Source organism: Eschrichtius robustus, chromosome 17 (assembly GCF_028021215.1).
Source record: "Eschrichtius robustus isolate mEscRob2 chromosome 17, mEscRob2.pri, whole genome shotgun sequence".
NCBI lineage: Eukaryota > Metazoa > Chordata > Mammalia > Artiodactyla > Eschrichtiidae > Eschrichtius > Eschrichtius robustus.
In genome coordinates, this window is record NC_090840.1 from 50357655 (window position 1) to 50377958 (window position 20304).

The following is a 20304-nucleotide window of genomic DNA, read 5'->3' on the forward strand; positions in this document are numbered from 1 at the left end:
GCTCAGACCCCTCACTCCTTGGGCAGGACCTCTGTGCTTGTGATATTCCTCCCATTTGTGGGTCACTGACCTGGGGGTGTGAGTCCTGACTATACCGAGTCTCCACCCCTCCTACGCATCTGTTGTGGCCTCTTCTTTATATCTTTAGCTGTGGAAAATCTTTTCTGCTAGTCTTCGGGTCGTTTTCATAGATAATTACTCTGTAAATTGTTGTAATGTTGGTGTGCCCGTGGGAGGAGGTGAGTTTAGAGTCTTCCTTCTCCATCATCATGGGGAAACTCTCCAAAATTTGTATTTAACTAGACAATATGCTATGGAAAATCTTACATATTTACAAATTAACCCAATATCTGGTGAAAATAAGTTAAGAAAGATGAATTGTATAAATTTAACATAAAAAGCTTACTAATTCAGTGCTCTGAATCTGGAAATTTGTACATTTAAGAGAATTCAGTTAAACTGGTAGCCCACACAATGAACAGTAGGGTATATGATCACTATCTGTGTATTCTTTCTCTCACTACTATGCGATTTTCCCCATAGGCCTTAAAGAAAGCAAAGTGTAAAGGGCTTTTAAAAGATTTTGATGTGTTAAGGCCTGTCTTGAACTGTGGAGTATTCTCTTACGCTATGGTAGCCCAAGGTTGAGCTCCAGAGGAATCTGGTTAGGTCCTTAATTAATCCAAGTTGGAAGGAACTTCTGAAGTCAGTTGAAAGGATTAGACCATTTTTAAAGTGAGACTGAGGCAGTACTGGTTGGGGTACAACCAGGAGAGGGATGGGGGGCACTGAACGCACAGGCCTCCTAACTCGGCACCGCCTTTGCTGTATTCCTCCCAAGATCATTTGCTTTCCATTTACTCTTTAGCTTTTTACAGAAATGTCAAGAAGGCAGTCAACATATTCATACATATTATTTTCATGAAGTATTAACTATGTAACAGGAAAACAGAAAAACCATCTATGTATTTTATAGAGGCTATGAGAATAGAAAGCGTTTCATTACAATTATTAGCTTGAATTTAAATGGCTCTAGTTTCATAATCTAATGTTGCCAGAGTAGAATCTCTTAAAAGTCTTTTAAGACCTTTTTACTTTTTTTTTTTTTTAATCTTTGTTTTTATTTTACGAATTTATTTATTTATTTTTGGCTGCGTTGGGTCTTCGTTGCTGCACACGGGCTTTCTCTAGTTGCGGCGAGCGGGGGCTACTCTTCGTTGTGGTGCGCAGGCTTCTCATTGCAGTGGCTTCTCTTGTTGCAGAGCATAGGCTCTAGGTGCACGGGCTCAGTAGTTGTGGCATGCGGGCTCAGTAGTTGTAGCTCACGGGCTCTAGAGTGCAGGCTCAGTAGTTGTGGTGCACGGGCTTAGTTGCTCCGCGGCATGTGGGATCTTCCTGGACCAGGGCTCAAACCCGCGTCCCCTGCATTGGCAGGCGGATTCTTAACCACTGCGCCACTAGGGAAACCCTACTTTTCTTTTAAGATGAGGATTTATAATGCTTATCTCTTCACAATTTAAATGATAGATCTATTTACTTTTCAACCAACATACTTTAAAAAAATGAATTTATGTTGATGAACAAAGCAGCTTCTTTCTGGAGGAAAGGCAGGTATTCGACATGAAGAAAGGATAGTTTCTAACACTGTTTGTTGAGAAGTTCAGCAGATGCGTCCCTCTAGGCTGAGACTAGAATGCAGAATCCTCTCAGTGGCTTGCAATATTTACGAATTTGCCACATGGCAAATGAATATTCCTGTTCTTATAAAAATGTCAGTGCACAAACCATAAGGCAGCGATACATTAGTATTTACATTTATTTCATGTATGCAGTTTACACACTCACTATTGAACAAAATTGGAATGCAGACAAATATACAAATACCATAATAAGCATTATCAAATAAAATAACTGGCACTAGTGTTATAAGCATATTAATGGGCCTGGTGAGAAAAATGATGAAAGAAGACTGCAGCCCATGGCATTTTTCTTTTTATCAAAAGAAAAAGCTCTGTAGCACCATAATGGTAATACTTAAAAGAAACACATAAGATGGAATATTTTAACTGCCATCACTGAGGTTAGCCTGTTTTATTTAAGTGAATTATACTGGAAGTTAACAGTATAGGCAATATTTTGGCCAACTTCTGTTTATGTCAGCTGAACGTCTTCCATAAACAAAAGCAAAGGAAAATAAAGCCAGCCATATACAGACCCCTCCTTAGTACTTGGTACAAACTCTGCACCGTGCTTTGATTTCATGATTGGAGAAGATATACATGTGCTAAAAACTGAGGTTATGTAAAGTTATTCACTCAAGCCTGAGTGTGTCTTTGGTAGGCTAATACTTTTTCAGCATTGTTATTGTTAATCATATTTATGTTTCTCTATCCTGTATTTTTCTACATAATCCAAGGTGGCTAGAGAGGACATTATGGAAAACAATACAGCAAAACCCTCAAACAAGTAGGCCCTTAAAATCTACTCTATTCTGAAGGCACCAAGAATCAGTGGGGTGCAAACTTCCCCTTAGTGAAAGGTGACTTTTTTGTAATACTTATAAACTAATGGAATTTTATTTTGCAGTTTTATATATTTTATTTGGTGCTGTCAGTATACTTAATTACCTACTTTTACACTTTTCTTCTAAGATGGCAACAATATACAAGATATATAGGGGACCAGGTATTTCTATTTCAAAGTTGTGCAAAAACTGCCACAATCTTGCTCAAAGTGTCTAAGTATCCAAATGGTAGCAAATGGGCTGCATTAAGCTGTATATATCCACACTGCATATGAAGAAAAAAATGAAATTTATGCCCAGTTATGAATAGAAATGTTACAAAGTGTATCATATACTGAGAGTAACCTGCAAGGTTCTTTAAACAGTATCTTTTAGTGGTTTCAATAAAATGTCACTAACCACTTAGCCCTAAGCCTCAAGTTCTCTTCATAAGAATGCTGTAGAACTGCATTAGTATTTTATATTGATTATAAATTAAGCCAAATTTCTATCTAAATACACAAGTATGTGCTTCAAGCAATGTTTTGTGGCAAACACACAAAACATAATTCTCTTAAGAATTACTGTCCTTACAATAATGCACTTTTAAAGCCTTCATTTCATAGTTTGGTAATCAAGATCCACATGAAACACAATGCTTTGCTGAACACAGAAAATGGATCTGCATTATGATTATGTAACCCAGCGTTTGCTGGCAACTTGAAACTTAAAATAGTCACGTGTAGTTCAGCCAGCTCCAAACAAGGTTTTTCAAGTGGTAATTATTTTGCAGCATTTATAGGTCTATATATCAGTCTGAATTGCAACTTTTAATTCCATTGTCTGATGTGAGTGGTTGTTATTTGCTTCTTTTAGTGCACTGCCAAAATATAAATCAATATTGGTTTTTATTCCACTGTTACCATGTTCTTCAGCAATATGATTCAACTGCGGAACTTCTGAACATGAAGCAGTTTTAGTAAGCACAGAAATGCTACATTGATGGGGGGAATTTTCCAGACGGTCGTTTTCTACCTCAGGAAGAACGTTAACAGTAGCAAAGCGGGTGTGATAATCAGTGGAACCATGACTACAAGAAGTTTTCATGCTTTCTAGGTCAGAACAACTAAATTCAGAAAAATGACTAGAGTGGGAATCTGCTACAGAAGGCATACTGTCACTGAGGGATGGCGCCTCAAATTCACTTGAGTTCGTGCTCTGCTGTTCTAACAACTGGGCATCCATGTCCTCTCTGGTCTCGTTTATCTTCATGTTACTCTTTTTCCTCAATTTACCACTTTTTGATTTCTTTCCTGCTGCTGCTTCTTTGGACCACTTGGTGGCACTGGATTTACCTTCAGGCAAGCCACTGGACGAACCCCCAGGATGACTTCGGGTGGCACTGCCATCCTCCACACTGCTGCTTCCACTGTTGTGCCTGAATTTGGATGGCTTTGACTCGATATCTACCTGAACCTCCATACTGTTGCCTTCTCTGGAACATAAGAGTAACACATATAAATTTCTGACTTCCTCTTTTTAAAAAAAAAAATGCAAATGACAGCAAAGGGGGAGAGGCTTCTGTGTGAAAACTTCAAAGACTATATAAAAGCTATTAGAACAAATTAATGCAGGATACATTCTACTAATAGAAAAAAGTTGCTTGAAATAAGAGGACTATCTTTAAAATAATACTTCAATTTAAAATAAATAAAACAGAAGCAACTACACTCATTGCTTATGCTATTCCAGGTACTATGCTACCTTCTCCATTTTTTTTTCAGAACAGTTGTATTGAGATATAATTTGCATATCATAAAATTCACCTGTTTAAAGTGCACAATTCAGTGGTTTATAGTATATTCACAGAGTTTGCAACCATCACCACTATTGAACTTCAGAACATTTTCATCATCCCCAAAAGAAACCCATTAGCAGCCAGTTCCCATTCTTCCCTCCCCCCAAACCCTAGCAACCACTAACCTACTTTCTGTCTCTATGGATCTGCCTATTCTGGACATCTCACCACTTTCTTTTTGCAGAGAACCTAATAGTAGATAACCATTATTCACAATAATTTTGCCTAATGATAGGGATAATTCTTTACAAATTAATTTTAAAAATACTTCTGACTTGATAACAATTTTTTCCTTACTTGTCCAATGGGATGTAGGAATTCAGAATGGATCCTGCCATTGCCTTGGTGCTGGCATTATCACTAACTGTTCCCAAACTGACTGTGCCAGATTCTCCACTTAGACTGTACCGTTCTTTCTGTACATCTGCTTGTACTTCCAATCTTAAAGAGAGGGGTATTAGAAAAAGAAAATTACATATAATATCAACACTACTATAATACGAGAATGTATCTTTAAATAATTTAGTAACAAGAAGCTATTTTAGAAACAACTATAAACATTATTTTTTTAAGTTTCCTTTTATTTGATTATTCAAATTCTACTGCAGCACATTGAACAGTACCAGCCAACCAGATAAAATGGTAAAATTAGCTGTTTGCCAAGTAAGGTAATAACAGAGTAATACAAAAAGAACATAAAGGATTTTAACTTAAACATGCTCCAATATTCTTACTTATGATGTGGTGCTTTGCTCGCCACGCTTCAGGGCAAAACACCAAATCGGAATACATTAAAAACCATCCTACCTGACAAATCAGTGACTCAAAAAATCCTGGGCATCTATGTGTTAAAAATGGTTCCAAATTTAACACCTGACTCTTTAAAAAAGACATAATAGGGAAGTCCCTGGTGGCGCAGTGGTTAAGAATCTGCCTGCCAACACAGGGGATACGGGTTTGAGCCCTGGTCCGGGAAGATCCCACATGCCGCAGAACAACTAAGCCCGTGCACCGCAACTACTGAGCCTGTGTTCTAGAGCCTGCGAGCCACAACTATTGAAGCCCGTGCACCTAGAGCCTGTGCGCTGCAACAAGAGAAGCCACCGCAGCGAGAAGACCATGCACCACAACAAAGAGTAGCCCCTGCTCGCCGCAACCAGAGAAAGCCCGCCCGCAGCAGCAGACCCAACGCAGCCAAAAATAAATAAATAAATTTATCAAAAAAAGAGACATAATATACACCACTATAACTTAAGAGTTTGTGTTTAAAAGCACACTACCTAAAAATAAGATAAATATAACTGATTTATCTTTTAATTCATGTACTCTCCCCTACGTTTAGAAAAACCCCGAAAGCTAATAAACAGAAGTAAAGAAAAGTAAATTAAAGAGGAAACAAGAGAAGATGAAAATGCTTTAACTTATCCTACTTATCTACATGGCTTTGGGTAAAAGACTTCGCGAGAATTAAATAACCATTAATACATAAAAGGACCCAGGCAGACTCTCTTGGCCTCAGTTCGCGCATTTCCGGATATCCTGACTCCACCTGCTCCCCGAGGCTTCAGCCAGTGTCTCATTTCCTAACAGCTGTGGCCACCTCCAGAGGTAAGGTCCAAGCTTAATCACTGCCTTTACAGTATTCACCGAAGCAGCTCCAGCACTGTCTCATAACATAAAATCTGACAAGTGCAGTGAAAAAAATGGCATGATGTTATCCCTTAGACTTGGTTTTTACCTCATCAAATCTCCTTCCTCACTGTGTACCACTAAATTTCAGTTTTTGAAACCTTACTGTTTTCAACCCTGACACAGTAGGATTATATGTCATCATCTTGCTTTGTGTTCAAAACTCTCCTCATCTATAATAATTACTAATTTGTAGTTAAGGCAAAACCAAAACCAAACAAAACAAAGCACAGTCTTCTTACCTGTGAAAGCAGTTTACCATGGCACTTCCTGACAGACTCCCTGTGATGCTGGCCCCAGCGAGTGCCATGGTGCTGGCCGTTTCACTCAGGTTGTCCCGGATGGCTCCTATTCGATCCATGTGGCTTCCACTTGCACTCAAACTGCCCGTCAAACCACCAACACTTCCCTCCCCTATGCTAGGGTTGTGTCTTGCTTCTGCTACTGAAGTTGTGTCTAAATGCAAATATGTCAAAGAAATTAAATAAGTGTGATTATTGATTTCCCTCTCCATAAAGTCTGCCATGATTTCAGATAGGACATATTTTCATATTAAGTATAAAACATACACAGGAATAGAAAAGGTGTCTGGAGTCAGGGACACATAACATAACCGTGGGATAAGAGTAAAGGGAAATATCTCACAGGGTAAAGTTGGATTAAGGACGCCCTCAGTTTTAAATGGTCACTACAGGCATACCTTGGAGATACGTATTGTGGGTTTGGTTCCAGACCATGGCAATAAAGCAAATACCACAATAAAGTGAGTCACGTGAATTTCTGGGTTTCCCAGTGCATATAAAAGTTATGTTTACACTATACTAAAGTGTGCAATAGCATTAGGTCTAAAAAAAATGTACATACAGTGATTAAAAAATACTTTATTGCTAAAAAAAATGCTAACCATCATCTGACAACTCAGGGTTGCCACAAGCCTTCAATCTGCAAAAAATGTAATTAGCTGCAAAGTGCAATAAAATGAAGTATGCCTGTACTTTACAAGAAAATTGAGAAGATTTAGGAATTCTATAAAGAACCTGATGGTTGAAGAATTTAGCTGACTTTGAGAAAATTATGTGACAGTTTTCAATAAGGGTGTCATTTAAAGAGCTCAGTATTCTCTAGGTCAATAAGAATGGGCCAAAAGTTGACTTCTTGATATATTCCACAGTTCTGACTGTCTACAAGCTATTTCAAGATCTGATACCACTATATTCCAATCTTACAGTACTTTTCACAGGCTTTATATTGGAAGATTTATTTATTCGCTCCAATATTTGAGTTCCTATTATATAACCCAACTCTGTTTCTAAGTACTGGGGACACAGTGGATCAAAGAGACGAACAACCTGCCCTCAAAAAGCTTACATTCTAGCTGGGGAGAGCAATAAATAAAATTATATGGTGATAAATGCTATGAGAAAAAATAAAGCAGAGTAAAGGGGAGTGAGAGTGATGAGGGGTGCGGGTGCGGGTGCGTGTGTGCACACGCAAGCGCCTGTGTACTGTTTTATACAGTATGATCAGAGAAGGCCTCTCTGATAAGTAACACCTGTAGAGACTCAAAGGCAGTGAAGAGGTGAGCCATGAAATTATCTGGGGGAAGAGTATTCCAGGCAGAGGAAACTGCAAGTTTAAAAGCCTGTAAGTGGAAGTATATTTGGCATCCTCAACATTAAGGACAGGTGGTACAAGGGAAGGGTTCAGAGATGTAGCTCAGGAAAGACCAGAGGGGGACTTATGGGCCATGGTAGGGACTGTGGATTCCATCCCCCTGCCCCCGGTACAGTTAGAAGCATTGGGAGAATTCTGAACACAAGTTAGATCTAACTTATGTTTTAGAAATGTCATTATGTGGAATGGTGAGTGGAAGCTGAAAGCTGATGGATCACTTAAGAGGCTATTACTATCACCCAGGATAAAAGGGAGTAGCTTGGACTAGTGGAATAGCAGTAGAGATGGTGAGAAATGGTGGAATTATGGCTAAATACTCAAGGAAGCAGCAGAACTTGCTGACGGATCAGACGTAGGGTAACAAGGGAGAAGGGAGGGTCATCGTCAGCAAAGGTTCTGGCACAGCAACAGCAAGAATGAAGAGGCTACTTAACAAGGGAAGGATGACTGAGAGGACAACAGGTTTTAGAGTGAAGAGTCTGGTTGCAGAGAAGTTAAGCTTGGAATTCTTGCTAGACGTTCCAGTGCAGCTTAGGTAGAAGAGTTAGATGTACAAATTGAAGTTTAGAGGACAGTTCTAGCCGAAACATAAACTGAAGAGTGGTTTGTCTATATATTATTTAACAGAGGAGATTACCTAGGGAGTGAGTGTAGATAAAGAAGAGAAATCTGAGAACTGAGAGCCCTGGGAAACTCCAAAATTTGGAGGTTAGGAGAGGAAAATGAACCAGCAAAGAAAACTGAGAAGGAGTGGCCAGGAGATATGATGAGATGAGAAGTGGTTATCCAGAAAACAAGTACAGAAAATGTTTTAAGAAGGAGGGCATGCTCTACCATGTCAGGTGTACTGTTACAGTAAGGTGAAAATCAAGACTTGACCACTATATTTGGTAACATGGAGGTGAATGGTGACTCTGCTTTGGTGGAGTGGTAGAGAGGAAATTTTGGAATGGAAGGGACCAAAATCTGATCGGAGTGAGTTCAAGAGAGAACGGGAGGTAAGGAAGAGAACATTATCTTTGCACATATGCCTCATTACAGGCAAACCTCAGTTTATTGTGCTTCAAAGATACTGTGTTGGGACTTCCCTGGTGGCGCGGTAGTTAAGAATCCATCTGCCAATGCAGGGGACACGGATTCGAGCCCTGGTCCGGGAAGAGCCCACACACCGTGGAGCAACTAAGCCCGCGCGCCAGAACTACTGAAGCCCGCGCGCCTAGAGCCCGTGTTCCGCAACAAGAGAAGCCACAGCAGTGGGAAGCCCCTGCACCACAACGAAGAAGAGCCCCTGCTCGCTGCAATTAGACAAAGCCCGCGCGCAGCAACGAAGACCCAATGCAGCCAAAAATAAATAATTTATTTAAAAAAAAAAAGAAAAAAAGATACTGTGTTTTGTTTTTTAAACAAGTGAAAGGTTTGTGACAACCCTGCTTTAAGCAAGTCTATCAGCGCCATTTTCCCAACATCATTTGCTCACTTTGCGTCTCTGTGTCACATTTTGGTAATTCTTGGAATATTGCAAACTTTTTCATTATTATTATATTTGTTATGGCGATCTGTGATCAGTGATCTTTCATGTTACTGTTGTCATTGTTTTGGGGTGCCATGAACTGCACCCATATATGACAGCTAACTTAATTGATAAATGTGTATGTGTTCTGACCACTCCACCAATGGGCTGTTCCCCCATCTCTCTCCCTTCTCCTCAGGCCTCCCTATTCCCTAAGACACAACAATATTGAAATTAGGCCAATTAATAACCCTACAATGGCCTCTTAAATGTTTAAGTGAAAAGAAGAATTGCACATCTCTCACTTTAAATCAAAAGGTAGAAATGATTAAGCTTAGTGAGGAAGGTACATTGAAAGCCAGGGCAGGCTGAAAGGCTAGGCCTTTTGTGCCATTTAGCCAAGCTGTGAACGCAAAGGAAAAAGTCTTGAAAGAAATTAAAAGTCCTACTCCAGTGAACACGTGAATGATAAGAAAGCAAAACAGCCTATTGCTGATATGGAGAAAGCTGTAGTAGTTTGGATAGAAGATCAAAACAGCCACAACATTCCCTCAAGCCAAAGCCTAATCCAGAACAAGGCCCTAACTGTCTTTAATTCTACAAAGGCTGAGAGAGGTGAGGACACTGCAGAAGAAAAGTTTGAAGCTAGCAGAGTTGGTTCATGAGCTTTAAGGAGAGAAGCCATCTCCATAACATAAAAATGCAAGGTGAAGCAGCAAGTGCTGATGTAGAAGCTGCAGCAAGTTATCCAGAAGATCTAGTTAAGATGCTTAACGAACGTAGCTACACTAAATAATAGATTTTTAATACAGATGAAACACCTTATATTGGAAGAAGATGCTGTCCAGGACTCTCATAGCTAGAGAGGAGAAGTCAATGCCTGGCTTTGAAGCTTCAAAGGACAGGATGACCCTCTTATCAGGGGCCAACGCAGCTGGTGACTTGAAGTTGAAGCTAATGCTCATTTACCATTCCAAAAATCCTAGGGCCCTTAGGAATTAGGCTAAATCTACTCTGCTTGTGCTCTATAAATGGAACAACAAATCCTGGATGACAGCACATCTATTTACAACATAGCTTACTGAATATTTTAAGCCCACTATTGAGACCTACTGCTCAGAAAAAAAAAGATTCCTTTCAAAATATTACTGGTTCATTGACAATGCACCTGGTGACCCAAGAGCTCTGATGGAGATGTAGGACAAGATTAATGTTTTCATGCCTGCAAACACAACACCCATTCTGCAGCCCACAGATCAAGGAGTCATTTCAAATTTCAAGTCTTATGATTTAAGAAATACATTCTGTAAGGCTATAGCTGCCACAGACAATGAGTCCTCTGATGAATCTGGACAAAGTAAATTGAAAACCTTCTGGAAAGGATACACCATTCTAGATGCCATTAAGTACATTCACAGTTTCATGGGAAGTGGTCAAAATATCAACATTAACAGGAGTTGGAAAGAAGCTGATTCCAACTGTCATGGATGACTGAGGGGTTCAAGACTTCAGTGGAGAAGGTAACTACAGATGTGGTGGAAAGAGCAAGAGAACTAGAAGTGCAGCCTGAAGATGTGACTGAACTGCTGCAATCTCATGATAAAACTTTCATGAATGAGTAGCTGCTTCTGATGGATAAGCAAAGAAAGTGGTTTCTTGAGATAGAATCTACTCCTGTCGAAGACGCTATGAAGACTTGAAATGACAACAAAGGATGTAGAATATTACATAAATTTAGTTGATAAAGCAGTGGCAGGACTTGAGAGGACTGACTCCAATTTTGAAAGAAGTTCTACTGTGGGTAAAATGCTACCAAACTGCATTGCATGTGAAATCATTCATGAAAGGAAGAGCCAATTGATACGCCAAACTTCACTGTTGTCGTATTTTAAGAAATTCCCACAGCCACCCCAGCCTTCAGTAACCACCACCCTGATCAGTCAGCAGCCACCAACATCTGGTGTACTCTAGCCACCTCCACTGGCAGAAAGATTATGATTTGCTGAAGGCTCACATGATGATTAAAATTTTTTAGCAATAAAGTATTTTTAAATTAAGGTAGATACTTAATATACAGTAGTGTAAACATAACTTTTATATGCAGTGGGAAACCCAAAAATTCATGTCTTGCTTTATTGTGATATTTGCTTTATTGCGGTGGTCTGGAACCGAACCTACAACATCTCCAAGGTATGCCTGTACTTCCCTAAGACAATTTCTTTAATGAGAACTGTGGGAATTTCTTTAACAAGAACACGCACATTTTAAAAAGCTTATTAACTTGTACTCCTAATGGTAGTCTATGCAGGCCTTTGTATGTTCCAGTTTTTGTTATAATTCCTATTTCTTTGAATAACATTAGGTTAAAGATACTTTCTACTCATTGGGCATCTGCATTTCTTCTTTTATGAACTGCAGTTCTCTTCTGTCCTTTTATTGCTGACTTGTAACATTTTACACAAAATTAAAGATTAAAAGTCTAGAATTTCTAAGACATTACATTTCCATCGGAGGTTATAGGTACCCAGAGCCATTCCACCCTCTTTCATACATTCACCTTTCCTCAGCAGCTCATTTCTCTGATGTACTTCTGGGTGAATACTATTAGGGCTAGTAAGAGAGCAATGGGAATTCTGACTTGCATGTTACCTATAGCCTTACACTATTACTACTAGTAAGTACATTTTCTTCCTTTGCTGAAAGGACTTACCTACAGCTGTGTTTGTCCCACCAACATTTATATCATTTTCATCATCAAATTCAATCCTGACTCCTTTTCCATTGCCTGCTGAGACTCCACAACCTCCGCTTCGACAGAGAGAAATCGGAACAACACCATAGACATAAGCTAACATAATAGGAACACCAATACCTAAAGAGGAATTAAATTGGTCATTACAAACCAAAAAATAAATTACAGAAACACACATTTCAGAAAGTCTTTTCAAGAGAAGGTGTACAGGAGAAAAGTGTTAGGGTTCTGCAACTCTTGCCAAAAGCGGATTTACCCAACTATTAAAGGATGCAAGCAGATTCAAAGCTTCTAGCCTCAGGTGACACATATGAGGTTAAAAAAAAGATGTGAATCTTTTTTCTTTTTCAGTGCCAGGGCTGTAAACGGTATTTTGGTGGGGAGGAAGGGATATTAACCACTAATAATTTACCAACTATCCCTAAGGCTAGGCTCTTGAGTTTATATTACTTTTAACCAATACAGTTACAGAATGAGAGGCTTTCTGTAGGCTCAAACTGTCCCTAAATAAATAAAAAAAAGTAACTCTTCAACAATATAATGCTCTGTTTTTCAAAATTCTTCCACAAAACTTTAATTCTATAAAATTTGAGGTAATTAGAATTTTTAAGCATTTCTTACCTACAGTTACTGCAGCTACAACTGGAGATACGATTACAGACAATGTTACACCACCTGCTATGGCCAAATTCCGTTTGTGCTTTGAAACATCCTTGCCTTCATATCGATTGTGAATCTTGAATTAAAAAGAAAAATAGGGGTGATGGGTTAAAGAAAAAAAATATTACATATTTAATTTAAATGAAATAGACCTACATTTGTTAGAAGTTTAAAGTGATTTACCTTATAATTTCATAGTTAAGTGTCCAAATTCAAGGTAAACATATTATTGTTCTTAAACCATATTCTTACACATAATTTGCTCCTTATTAATAATCTGGTTACATAAGACAGTGATTTAATAGATTTTACTCTGTGTTTAAACAATCTTGAGTAGAAGTAGTCCTTATAATCTTATTCAAGAACAGTATAAATCATGTTTTGAGCAAAGAAGAAGGAATTAAGAACATTATTTTCAACATAGTTATGAGTTGGATGTTTGATCAATAGGATTACTTCTAAGAAATGTATCATTGCACAGATTTCTAAATAAGCATCCCTAATTAGTAAATATTGGCTCCTAGGAGAGGTTTACACAGTCTTTAAAAAAAAAAGCCATATGTATAGCTGATTCACTTTGTTATAAAGCAGAAACTAACACACCATTGTAAAGCAATTATACTCCAATAAAAGTGCTAACAAAAGATCAAGATGAAAAAAAAAAATTAATTACATGGGACTGAGTGAACTGATGAGGATGAGTATAATTTTTGTGACTTTCTGTCTGAATTAAAAAAAAAAAAAAATCCCACAAGGACTCAGAGGCAAAGAATATACAAATCAATTTTCACTGCAAAGTAAAGGAGCTGTTACAGTGGAGGATTACTGGACTGAATGTTAATATTATGACATAGTATGAGTGTGTTTCATGTTTGGTAATTGCAATCATCGTTGCTTTTGTTGTGGTCATCCATGTACAATGCTTGGTGTCAGTCTATTTATCTCTTGTAAAAATAAAATACAGTGTGTGTGTGTGAAAAAAAAAAAAAAAGACACAGACACATTTAAAAACAAAACTTAATGAAATTAAGTAAATTTAACAATAAAAAAATGCTCTACTTTTTTAATTGAACTATAATTCAGGTACCATAAAATTCACCATTTTACAGTGTACAATTCGGCAGTTTTTAGTGTGTTCACAAGGTTGTACACCTCTCTCTAATTCCAGAACATCTTCACTCCAAAAAGAAGCCTACTACCTGCTAGCAGTCACCCCCCCCCCCCCAAAAAGCCATCCTGCCCAGTCCTCATCCTCCAGCAACCCCTGCTCTACTTTCTGTCTCTATGGATTTGCCTATTCTGGACATTTCATATCAATCACACTAAGTTTGACCTTTTGTTTCTGGCTTCTTTTACTAGGCATAATGTTTTCGAGATTCATCTGTGTTGTAGAGTGTACCAGTATTTCATTCCTTTTTACGGCTGAATAACCTCCTTTTGCATGGTTATACCGCATTCTGTTTATCCATTCATCAGTTGGTGGACATTTGGGTCATTTCCACCTTTTGGCTGTTATGGATAATGCTGCTATGAACATTCATGTGCAGGTTTTTGTTTGATACCTGTTTTAAGTTCTTTGGGAGTGTATACCTGGGAGTGAAATTGTGGGTAACTCTGAGTTTAACCATTTGAGGAACCTACCAGACTGTTTCCACAGTGGCTGCACCTCTGCATCCCACCAGCAACACGAGTTCCAACTTCTCCACATCCTTGCTAACACTTGTTATCCCCCCTCCCCTTTTTAAAATTATTGCCATTCTAGTGGGGAAAAGTGATATCTCATTGTGGTTTTGATTTGCATTTTCCTAATGACTAATGAAAAGATGTTGAACATCTTTTCATGTGCTTTTTGGCCATTTGTTTACCTTCTTTGGAGAAACGTTTATTGCAGTCCTTTGCCCATTTTTTAATTGGTTTGTTTGTCTGTATTGTAATAGTTCTTATATATTCTGGATAATAGACTTTTATCAGGTATATGAGATATTTTCTTCCCATCTGTGAGTTGTGTTTTCACTTTCTTGATAGTCCTTTGATGCACGAAAGTTTTTAATTTTGATGAAGTCTAGTTAATCTGTTTTTTTCTTTGGTTGCTTGTGCTTTTGGTGTTATATTTTGTGGGGTTTTTTTTTTTTTGGTGTTGTATTTTGCATGTGTATATCTAGCTGTCCCAGCACCATTTGTTGAAAGACTATCCTTTCCCCACTGAATGGTCTTGGTACCCCTGTCAAAAATCAAATGACCATAGATGTATGAATTTATTTCTGGACTCTCAATTCTGTTCCAATGATATATGTGTTTATCATTATGCCAGCACTATATTATTTTTATTAATATAACTTTGTGAATGCTCTACTTTTATTACCCTAGATGTGCTTCTGATATGTAGTACATTTGTGTATTGTGATTAGTATTTTGTATTTTCATTTTTTTTTTTGGAGCATGTACTTCTGTGTGGATCATTTATATAATTAGTACCCTTGTCATTTAAAAAAAAAAAAAAAAAAAAAAAGATGTTAAAAAAAATAAAAAATAAAAAAAAACAAAAAAAAACCTGACCTTAAAAGGCAGTACTAATAAGCAAACATCACTAAATAGAATCAATTTTTTTCTCAGATCCCTTTTTATGAAGAACAATGTTATCAAATGACTCAGGATCCTGGGCTCTCATTTATAGCTCAAAGTAAGGGTACAGAGAGAAAAAAAGAACAAATAGTGTTGCTAGAGGACAGGAGCTAGATCTACTTGGCATCTTTGCAGAGTACAGGTGTTGTTAATAAACAGAACTTAATATCACCATGAAAGTTACTTGTGAGATATTATATGAACTTCAGGAAATAGCTCAGTATCTTTGTTCTTGTGATTTTCAAGGGCTAAAGCTAATAAAGTACATTTCCCCCTGTTTCAAGACAGATTCAAAACAGCCTCAAAAGTGTACAGGTAGTCTCTAAAGTAAAATACTTGACTTAAAAACAATATTACAGATGAGGCAATAATAAAGTAATCTATCATTATTATGTGGTTATTTTGAAGGCTGTAAAGTACAATGAATCTTATGGGATGTATTAAACAGTGAAAAAGCTGGGATGGGGAGGTGGGCAAAACATGCATGGGACAAGGAACATTTCTATTTCCTAGTCAGAATTCTGTTTCCCAGAACTGACTATATGTTCCAGGGAATAGGTCTCTACACTTCCTAAATAGCCCATACAGGCAGAGATGGCAGACCTTCCCAAAGTACCTTTCATTATCCTTCAGTACTCTAGCTAATACCTGTTCCTCGCCACCCCCATTCCTACAAAACTCAGCACTGAAGCAGAAAAAAGCCAAAGCTACAAACTGATGGAGCAGACTGCAAAGGCAGGCTGCCAGGAGAGTCTTCCAGAAAATTCTGCATCCTCAAGCACCAATGTTCAATTACAGTGATCATATCATCCCACTACTTCTGGTTCAACTTAATTTTTTCTGTTTTACTATTTTGTGCCACATTTTCTATCTGTTATTGTAAAGAAAGGCTCAGCTTTTAGGTACGTTATCAATTTAATAGGTTTTCCTGGGCTGGTTTATAACCCTACACACCCCAGAGAACACTGTTTCAATGGAAAACTAATTCATCAACTTGCAACCATTTGAGTACAGGTTTGAAAAAAGGAGACTTGTTACTGCACCTAAGACTGAACAATGAGGTAAATAATCTCTCCTCTATAAATTATTTGTAGGTGTATGCAGTACAACAGTCTTTCTTTCCCTTCTACTTCTAAGTATCTGAATAGTTTTGTTTTCGGCAAAATCCTGCTTTGGACAACTTATGAAAAATTATTATAATCAGTATTATGTTTGGGACTTTAAACAATTACCTTCTGAAATAAACATTTGGCCCATAAATATCTGTTTGTCCTCAGTCTCAAGCTAATTAAAAAAACAGTATGTACTGTTATTTCTGATTATAAAATTAATATGTGTTGAACATAAAAAAACATGGCTGTTGTATGAAAGAGGATCAGCCTTGTCTTGAGTCCTGAAAGTCAGAACTAGAATTAAATGAAACAATTAAAAGGGAAATGGATTCTGACTCAACATAAGAATCTTCTAACACTTATAGCTCCCTGGCAACAGAATGGGCTGCCTCATGAGTTGGTGGTTTCCCCATCACTGCAGTGCCCAAATGGATAGCTTGAAATTTATCAGGGATCTTATATAAAGAATTTGTGCATCTGGGTTTAAATCCCAGCTCTGCTTCCTCCTGTGTAACTAAAGATAAATTACATAAATTTTCCTAAACTTCAATATTCTAACATATAAATTGCTGTGAGGTTAAAATGAGTCGAAGTATATAAAATATCTACCACACAGTTAGAACTCAACAAATGTTAGTTCCCCTTTTTAAAATTCCTATACTTTGTTCTGCTTGGGTACAGGGTTGGGATTAGATAATTTCTGAGGTTACTTCTCAATTCTGATATTCTACTAATTTAGGCAGCAGCAGACTTCTTAGCCACTTTGTAAATTATCCCTTTAATCTTTCAAAAAATAATTATTTGCTTAGCCAATGAAGTATAATCCATCACTCAGGCCAGTGGCAAGTATTGGGTGTTCGGACTTTCACAAAATTGTTGTAATCTACAAAATAGTTTATTTACTAATAGCAGTAACCTGAAGAAAAAAAAACTTTGAATTGAAGTTGGAAATAATTCAGGAACTGGCTAATTATTCTTTGCCTGAGGGCATATGTTATTTCTCTATTAACCTTATAGACCTGACTTCACAAGGACATACCCATGAGAAAAAATGTCAGGTGTGGATTCTTTAATATTTTATATGTAAAGTTTATAATGCAAATGTACTGAAGTTTTCAGATTCAGATAATTTTAAAGCAAGTCTACTTTTTATGCATACATATAAGCTTGCCAAACACTGGAAATTTATTACCTTATGAAAAAATAGTAACTGTTTTACACTTAAGATACTAAAAATGACCTTTGTCTTTCAAAACAAATAAACAAATAAAAAACAAACACAAAGCAAAACCATCAATCCTAAATCTAAAGATTTAAAATAAGATAATAAATTAACAAGGAATCAAGCATTTTACCTTACGGCCCACATATACAGGAATGCCAATAATCATGGCAGGGATAGCAATGCCAGCTATTAAAGCAATTCCTACGGGAGCACCAACAAGTGTTCCCAGCTGCCACAATATTTTCTTCTTTCGGCTCCAGGGTTTCTTCCCCCAAAAAGTACATCCTGATGGACTAAAGGAAAAAATTACAATGTAAAGTAACTGTTGCAAAACATCACAGTACCAATTTACTGCAATACATTCAGCAATGACTATAAAAGAATTCTCCAATTTAGGAATGAGGGTTTTATCCCCTTTCTTTGAATTCTGAGTTTACTAAAAGCTAAAAAATCAAGGTAAGAACCACCATAAATTACATTAAAAGGATACTGATAACTGGGATTCAGGTTAAACATTTATCCTTAGTCCTCCATTAGCCTCAACACCTTAGGTTAGTTTTTGAAGAGTAAATTCATGCAAAATATGCTTACTTTATCCCTGTTTTAGGCACATAATTATCTGATTATATCATAAACTCACTGTGGTCTAAATGAGGAAATTTATATATGAGAAAATTAAATGGAAATATTTATGACCTACCATAATTACACGGGGTATTAAATGCTAACTTTCTATTTTAACAAAAAACAAAGCCGGGAATTCCCTGTCAGTCCAGTGGTTAGGACTTGGCGCTTTCACTGTCGGGCCCAGGTTCAATTCCTGGTCGGGGAAACTAATATTCCACAAGCTGCGTGGTGCAGCCAAAAAACAGACAAACAAAACAAAGGCAAACAAAAAAAGAAGAAATTTCTGTTTCCTATTTTTGACTAGTTATTAATCTCAAATGACTGGCACAATAATTGGGTCCCTGTTAAATTTATGTAGCTAGAATAAAATAGATCTCTTCAAGTATCATATAAATTCCAAGCTTAAAAATACTAAGGATAATGCTTTTTCAAAAAAAAGTCCTTTTGTCTTACAACATAAAATTATATTTAGATATAAATAGCCCCTTCTATAAGCTTACCTTAGATAATGTAAATCCGAGATTTCTTTCATACACAACCAACAAAACTCACAACCACAGACAGCACATGTCATGTGATTACAGCTCCCATCATTCATCTTTATTATATAAGCAGCACACCGTGGACATGGTTTTATATCATCAGCTATTAGGAAAATAGACATGTTTAGTATACAAGAGTGGTCTAAAAATAACAATTTCTAGTAGATAATCAATTATAGCACTGCCAAAATATCTTAACATGTATAGTTTGTTAACCGATAGCTTTAGCCTGCTAATTTTAGCATATAAAGCACTTTTTTTTTCCCTTCCAAGGAAAGGAACATATTTTACATTAAATTTTCAAACTGTAAACATTTTTCCAACAGTAGCAGAACAATGAGAATAAAGAATAACAAAATAATAAAAAGAGAAATGAGAACCAAGGGCAGCTCTAGGCAAACCGGGAACTATATAAAGTTTGTCTTTGTCCCTACCCCACAGCTGTCTTCAATGAGCAGCACTTCAAGTTCCAGGACTTTTCTAACCATCACCACTTAAATTAAATGTAGATATTCTGTATACTATTCCTTTAGTGAATGAATACTAACAGGAAGTGACAATTCGAGAGTAACCTGAAGCACTACATAAAAAAAGCACTATGAGTTTACATCTCTCTTCTAGGTAACATCAACTATAGGCACTGTAAAAATAATACAGGTATCTGTAGAAAAGCAGCCTTTTTCTCGTATTTTAATTCATACAATAGACAGATGGGCCTTGCAAAGAATCAGAACTCAGATAAAAGGCAGGAGGCAAGAGGTTAAGTAAGGGTTGTATGGTTATAAACACAATGGAAAATAGTTTCAGAATTAAAGCAACCATTTGTTGGTTATGCTCATGACTGTTTTTAATTAGTTAACTTTGTCCATTTTATTCATTTATTCAAATGCTGTGGTATGCTTCGTGTATAGTAATATGGTTACAATGCACAAAGATGCCAAGTTACAATCAAGCGGTACATAACTTCAGGAATCGCTAACACAGAATAAGAGTTATCTCAAATTATGCAACTATTTTGAACTTTGGCATCTATCTAAATAGCAACCAGTAATTATTTACTGTTACTAGTAATCAGCCGTATTTTCGAACTACATATAAGACAGTTAAGAAAAGATATGTATAGTGCAAGCCACTGAATTCAAGTATTTGTTCCAATTTCTTACATGATAAGCATTAAGCTATATTCTATTTTCCTTTCTACAAGTTTTATGGTCAAATTTTACCTGTGCTTTATCAGTGAATTCAGGTTTCCTTAGCGCTTCATTTAGGGCCAAAGCTGTTTTTTAACTTAAGAACTGGTCGATGCTCACAATTACTGTTTTAACGATTCAAACAATTTTGAGCAAACTGACAATTCTATGCAGCCAGACCAAAACACATAATTACTAGAATATAAAAATTTAAAAATCCATAAGTCATGATTTAAATGATCTGTCTGCTTTGTCTCGTTTCTGGAACAACAAACTGGAAAAAAAAAATTTTACTGTGCACATTAGATAATGTGTTTCTCTCAAAATTGTCTCAAAATGC

General features: G+C 37.0%; 1 protein-coding gene across 1 annotated transcript in view; it reads right to left on the reverse strand.

Moving 5' to 3' along the window:
- Positions 1-1073: 1073 nt before the first annotated feature.
- Positions 1074-20304, reverse strand: part of RNF19A (ring finger protein 19A, RBR E3 ubiquitin protein ligase) — a 59264-nt gene continuing 40033 nt past the window's right edge. The window contains exons 4-10 of the mRNA XM_068525671.1: positions 18733-18877; positions 17736-17898; positions 12608-12722; positions 11945-12106; positions 6293-6506; positions 4659-4802; positions 1074-3998 (exon numbers count right to left, since the gene is read on the reverse strand). Of these exons, the coding sequence (XP_068381772.1) occupies positions 3308-3998; positions 4659-4802; positions 6293-6506; positions 11945-12106; positions 12608-12722; positions 17736-17898; positions 18733-18877 (1634 nt within the window). The 3' untranslated portion in view covers positions 1074-3307. The remainder of the gene's footprint in view (positions 3999-4658; positions 4803-6292; positions 6507-11944; positions 12107-12607; positions 12723-17735; positions 17899-18732; positions 18878-20304) is intronic.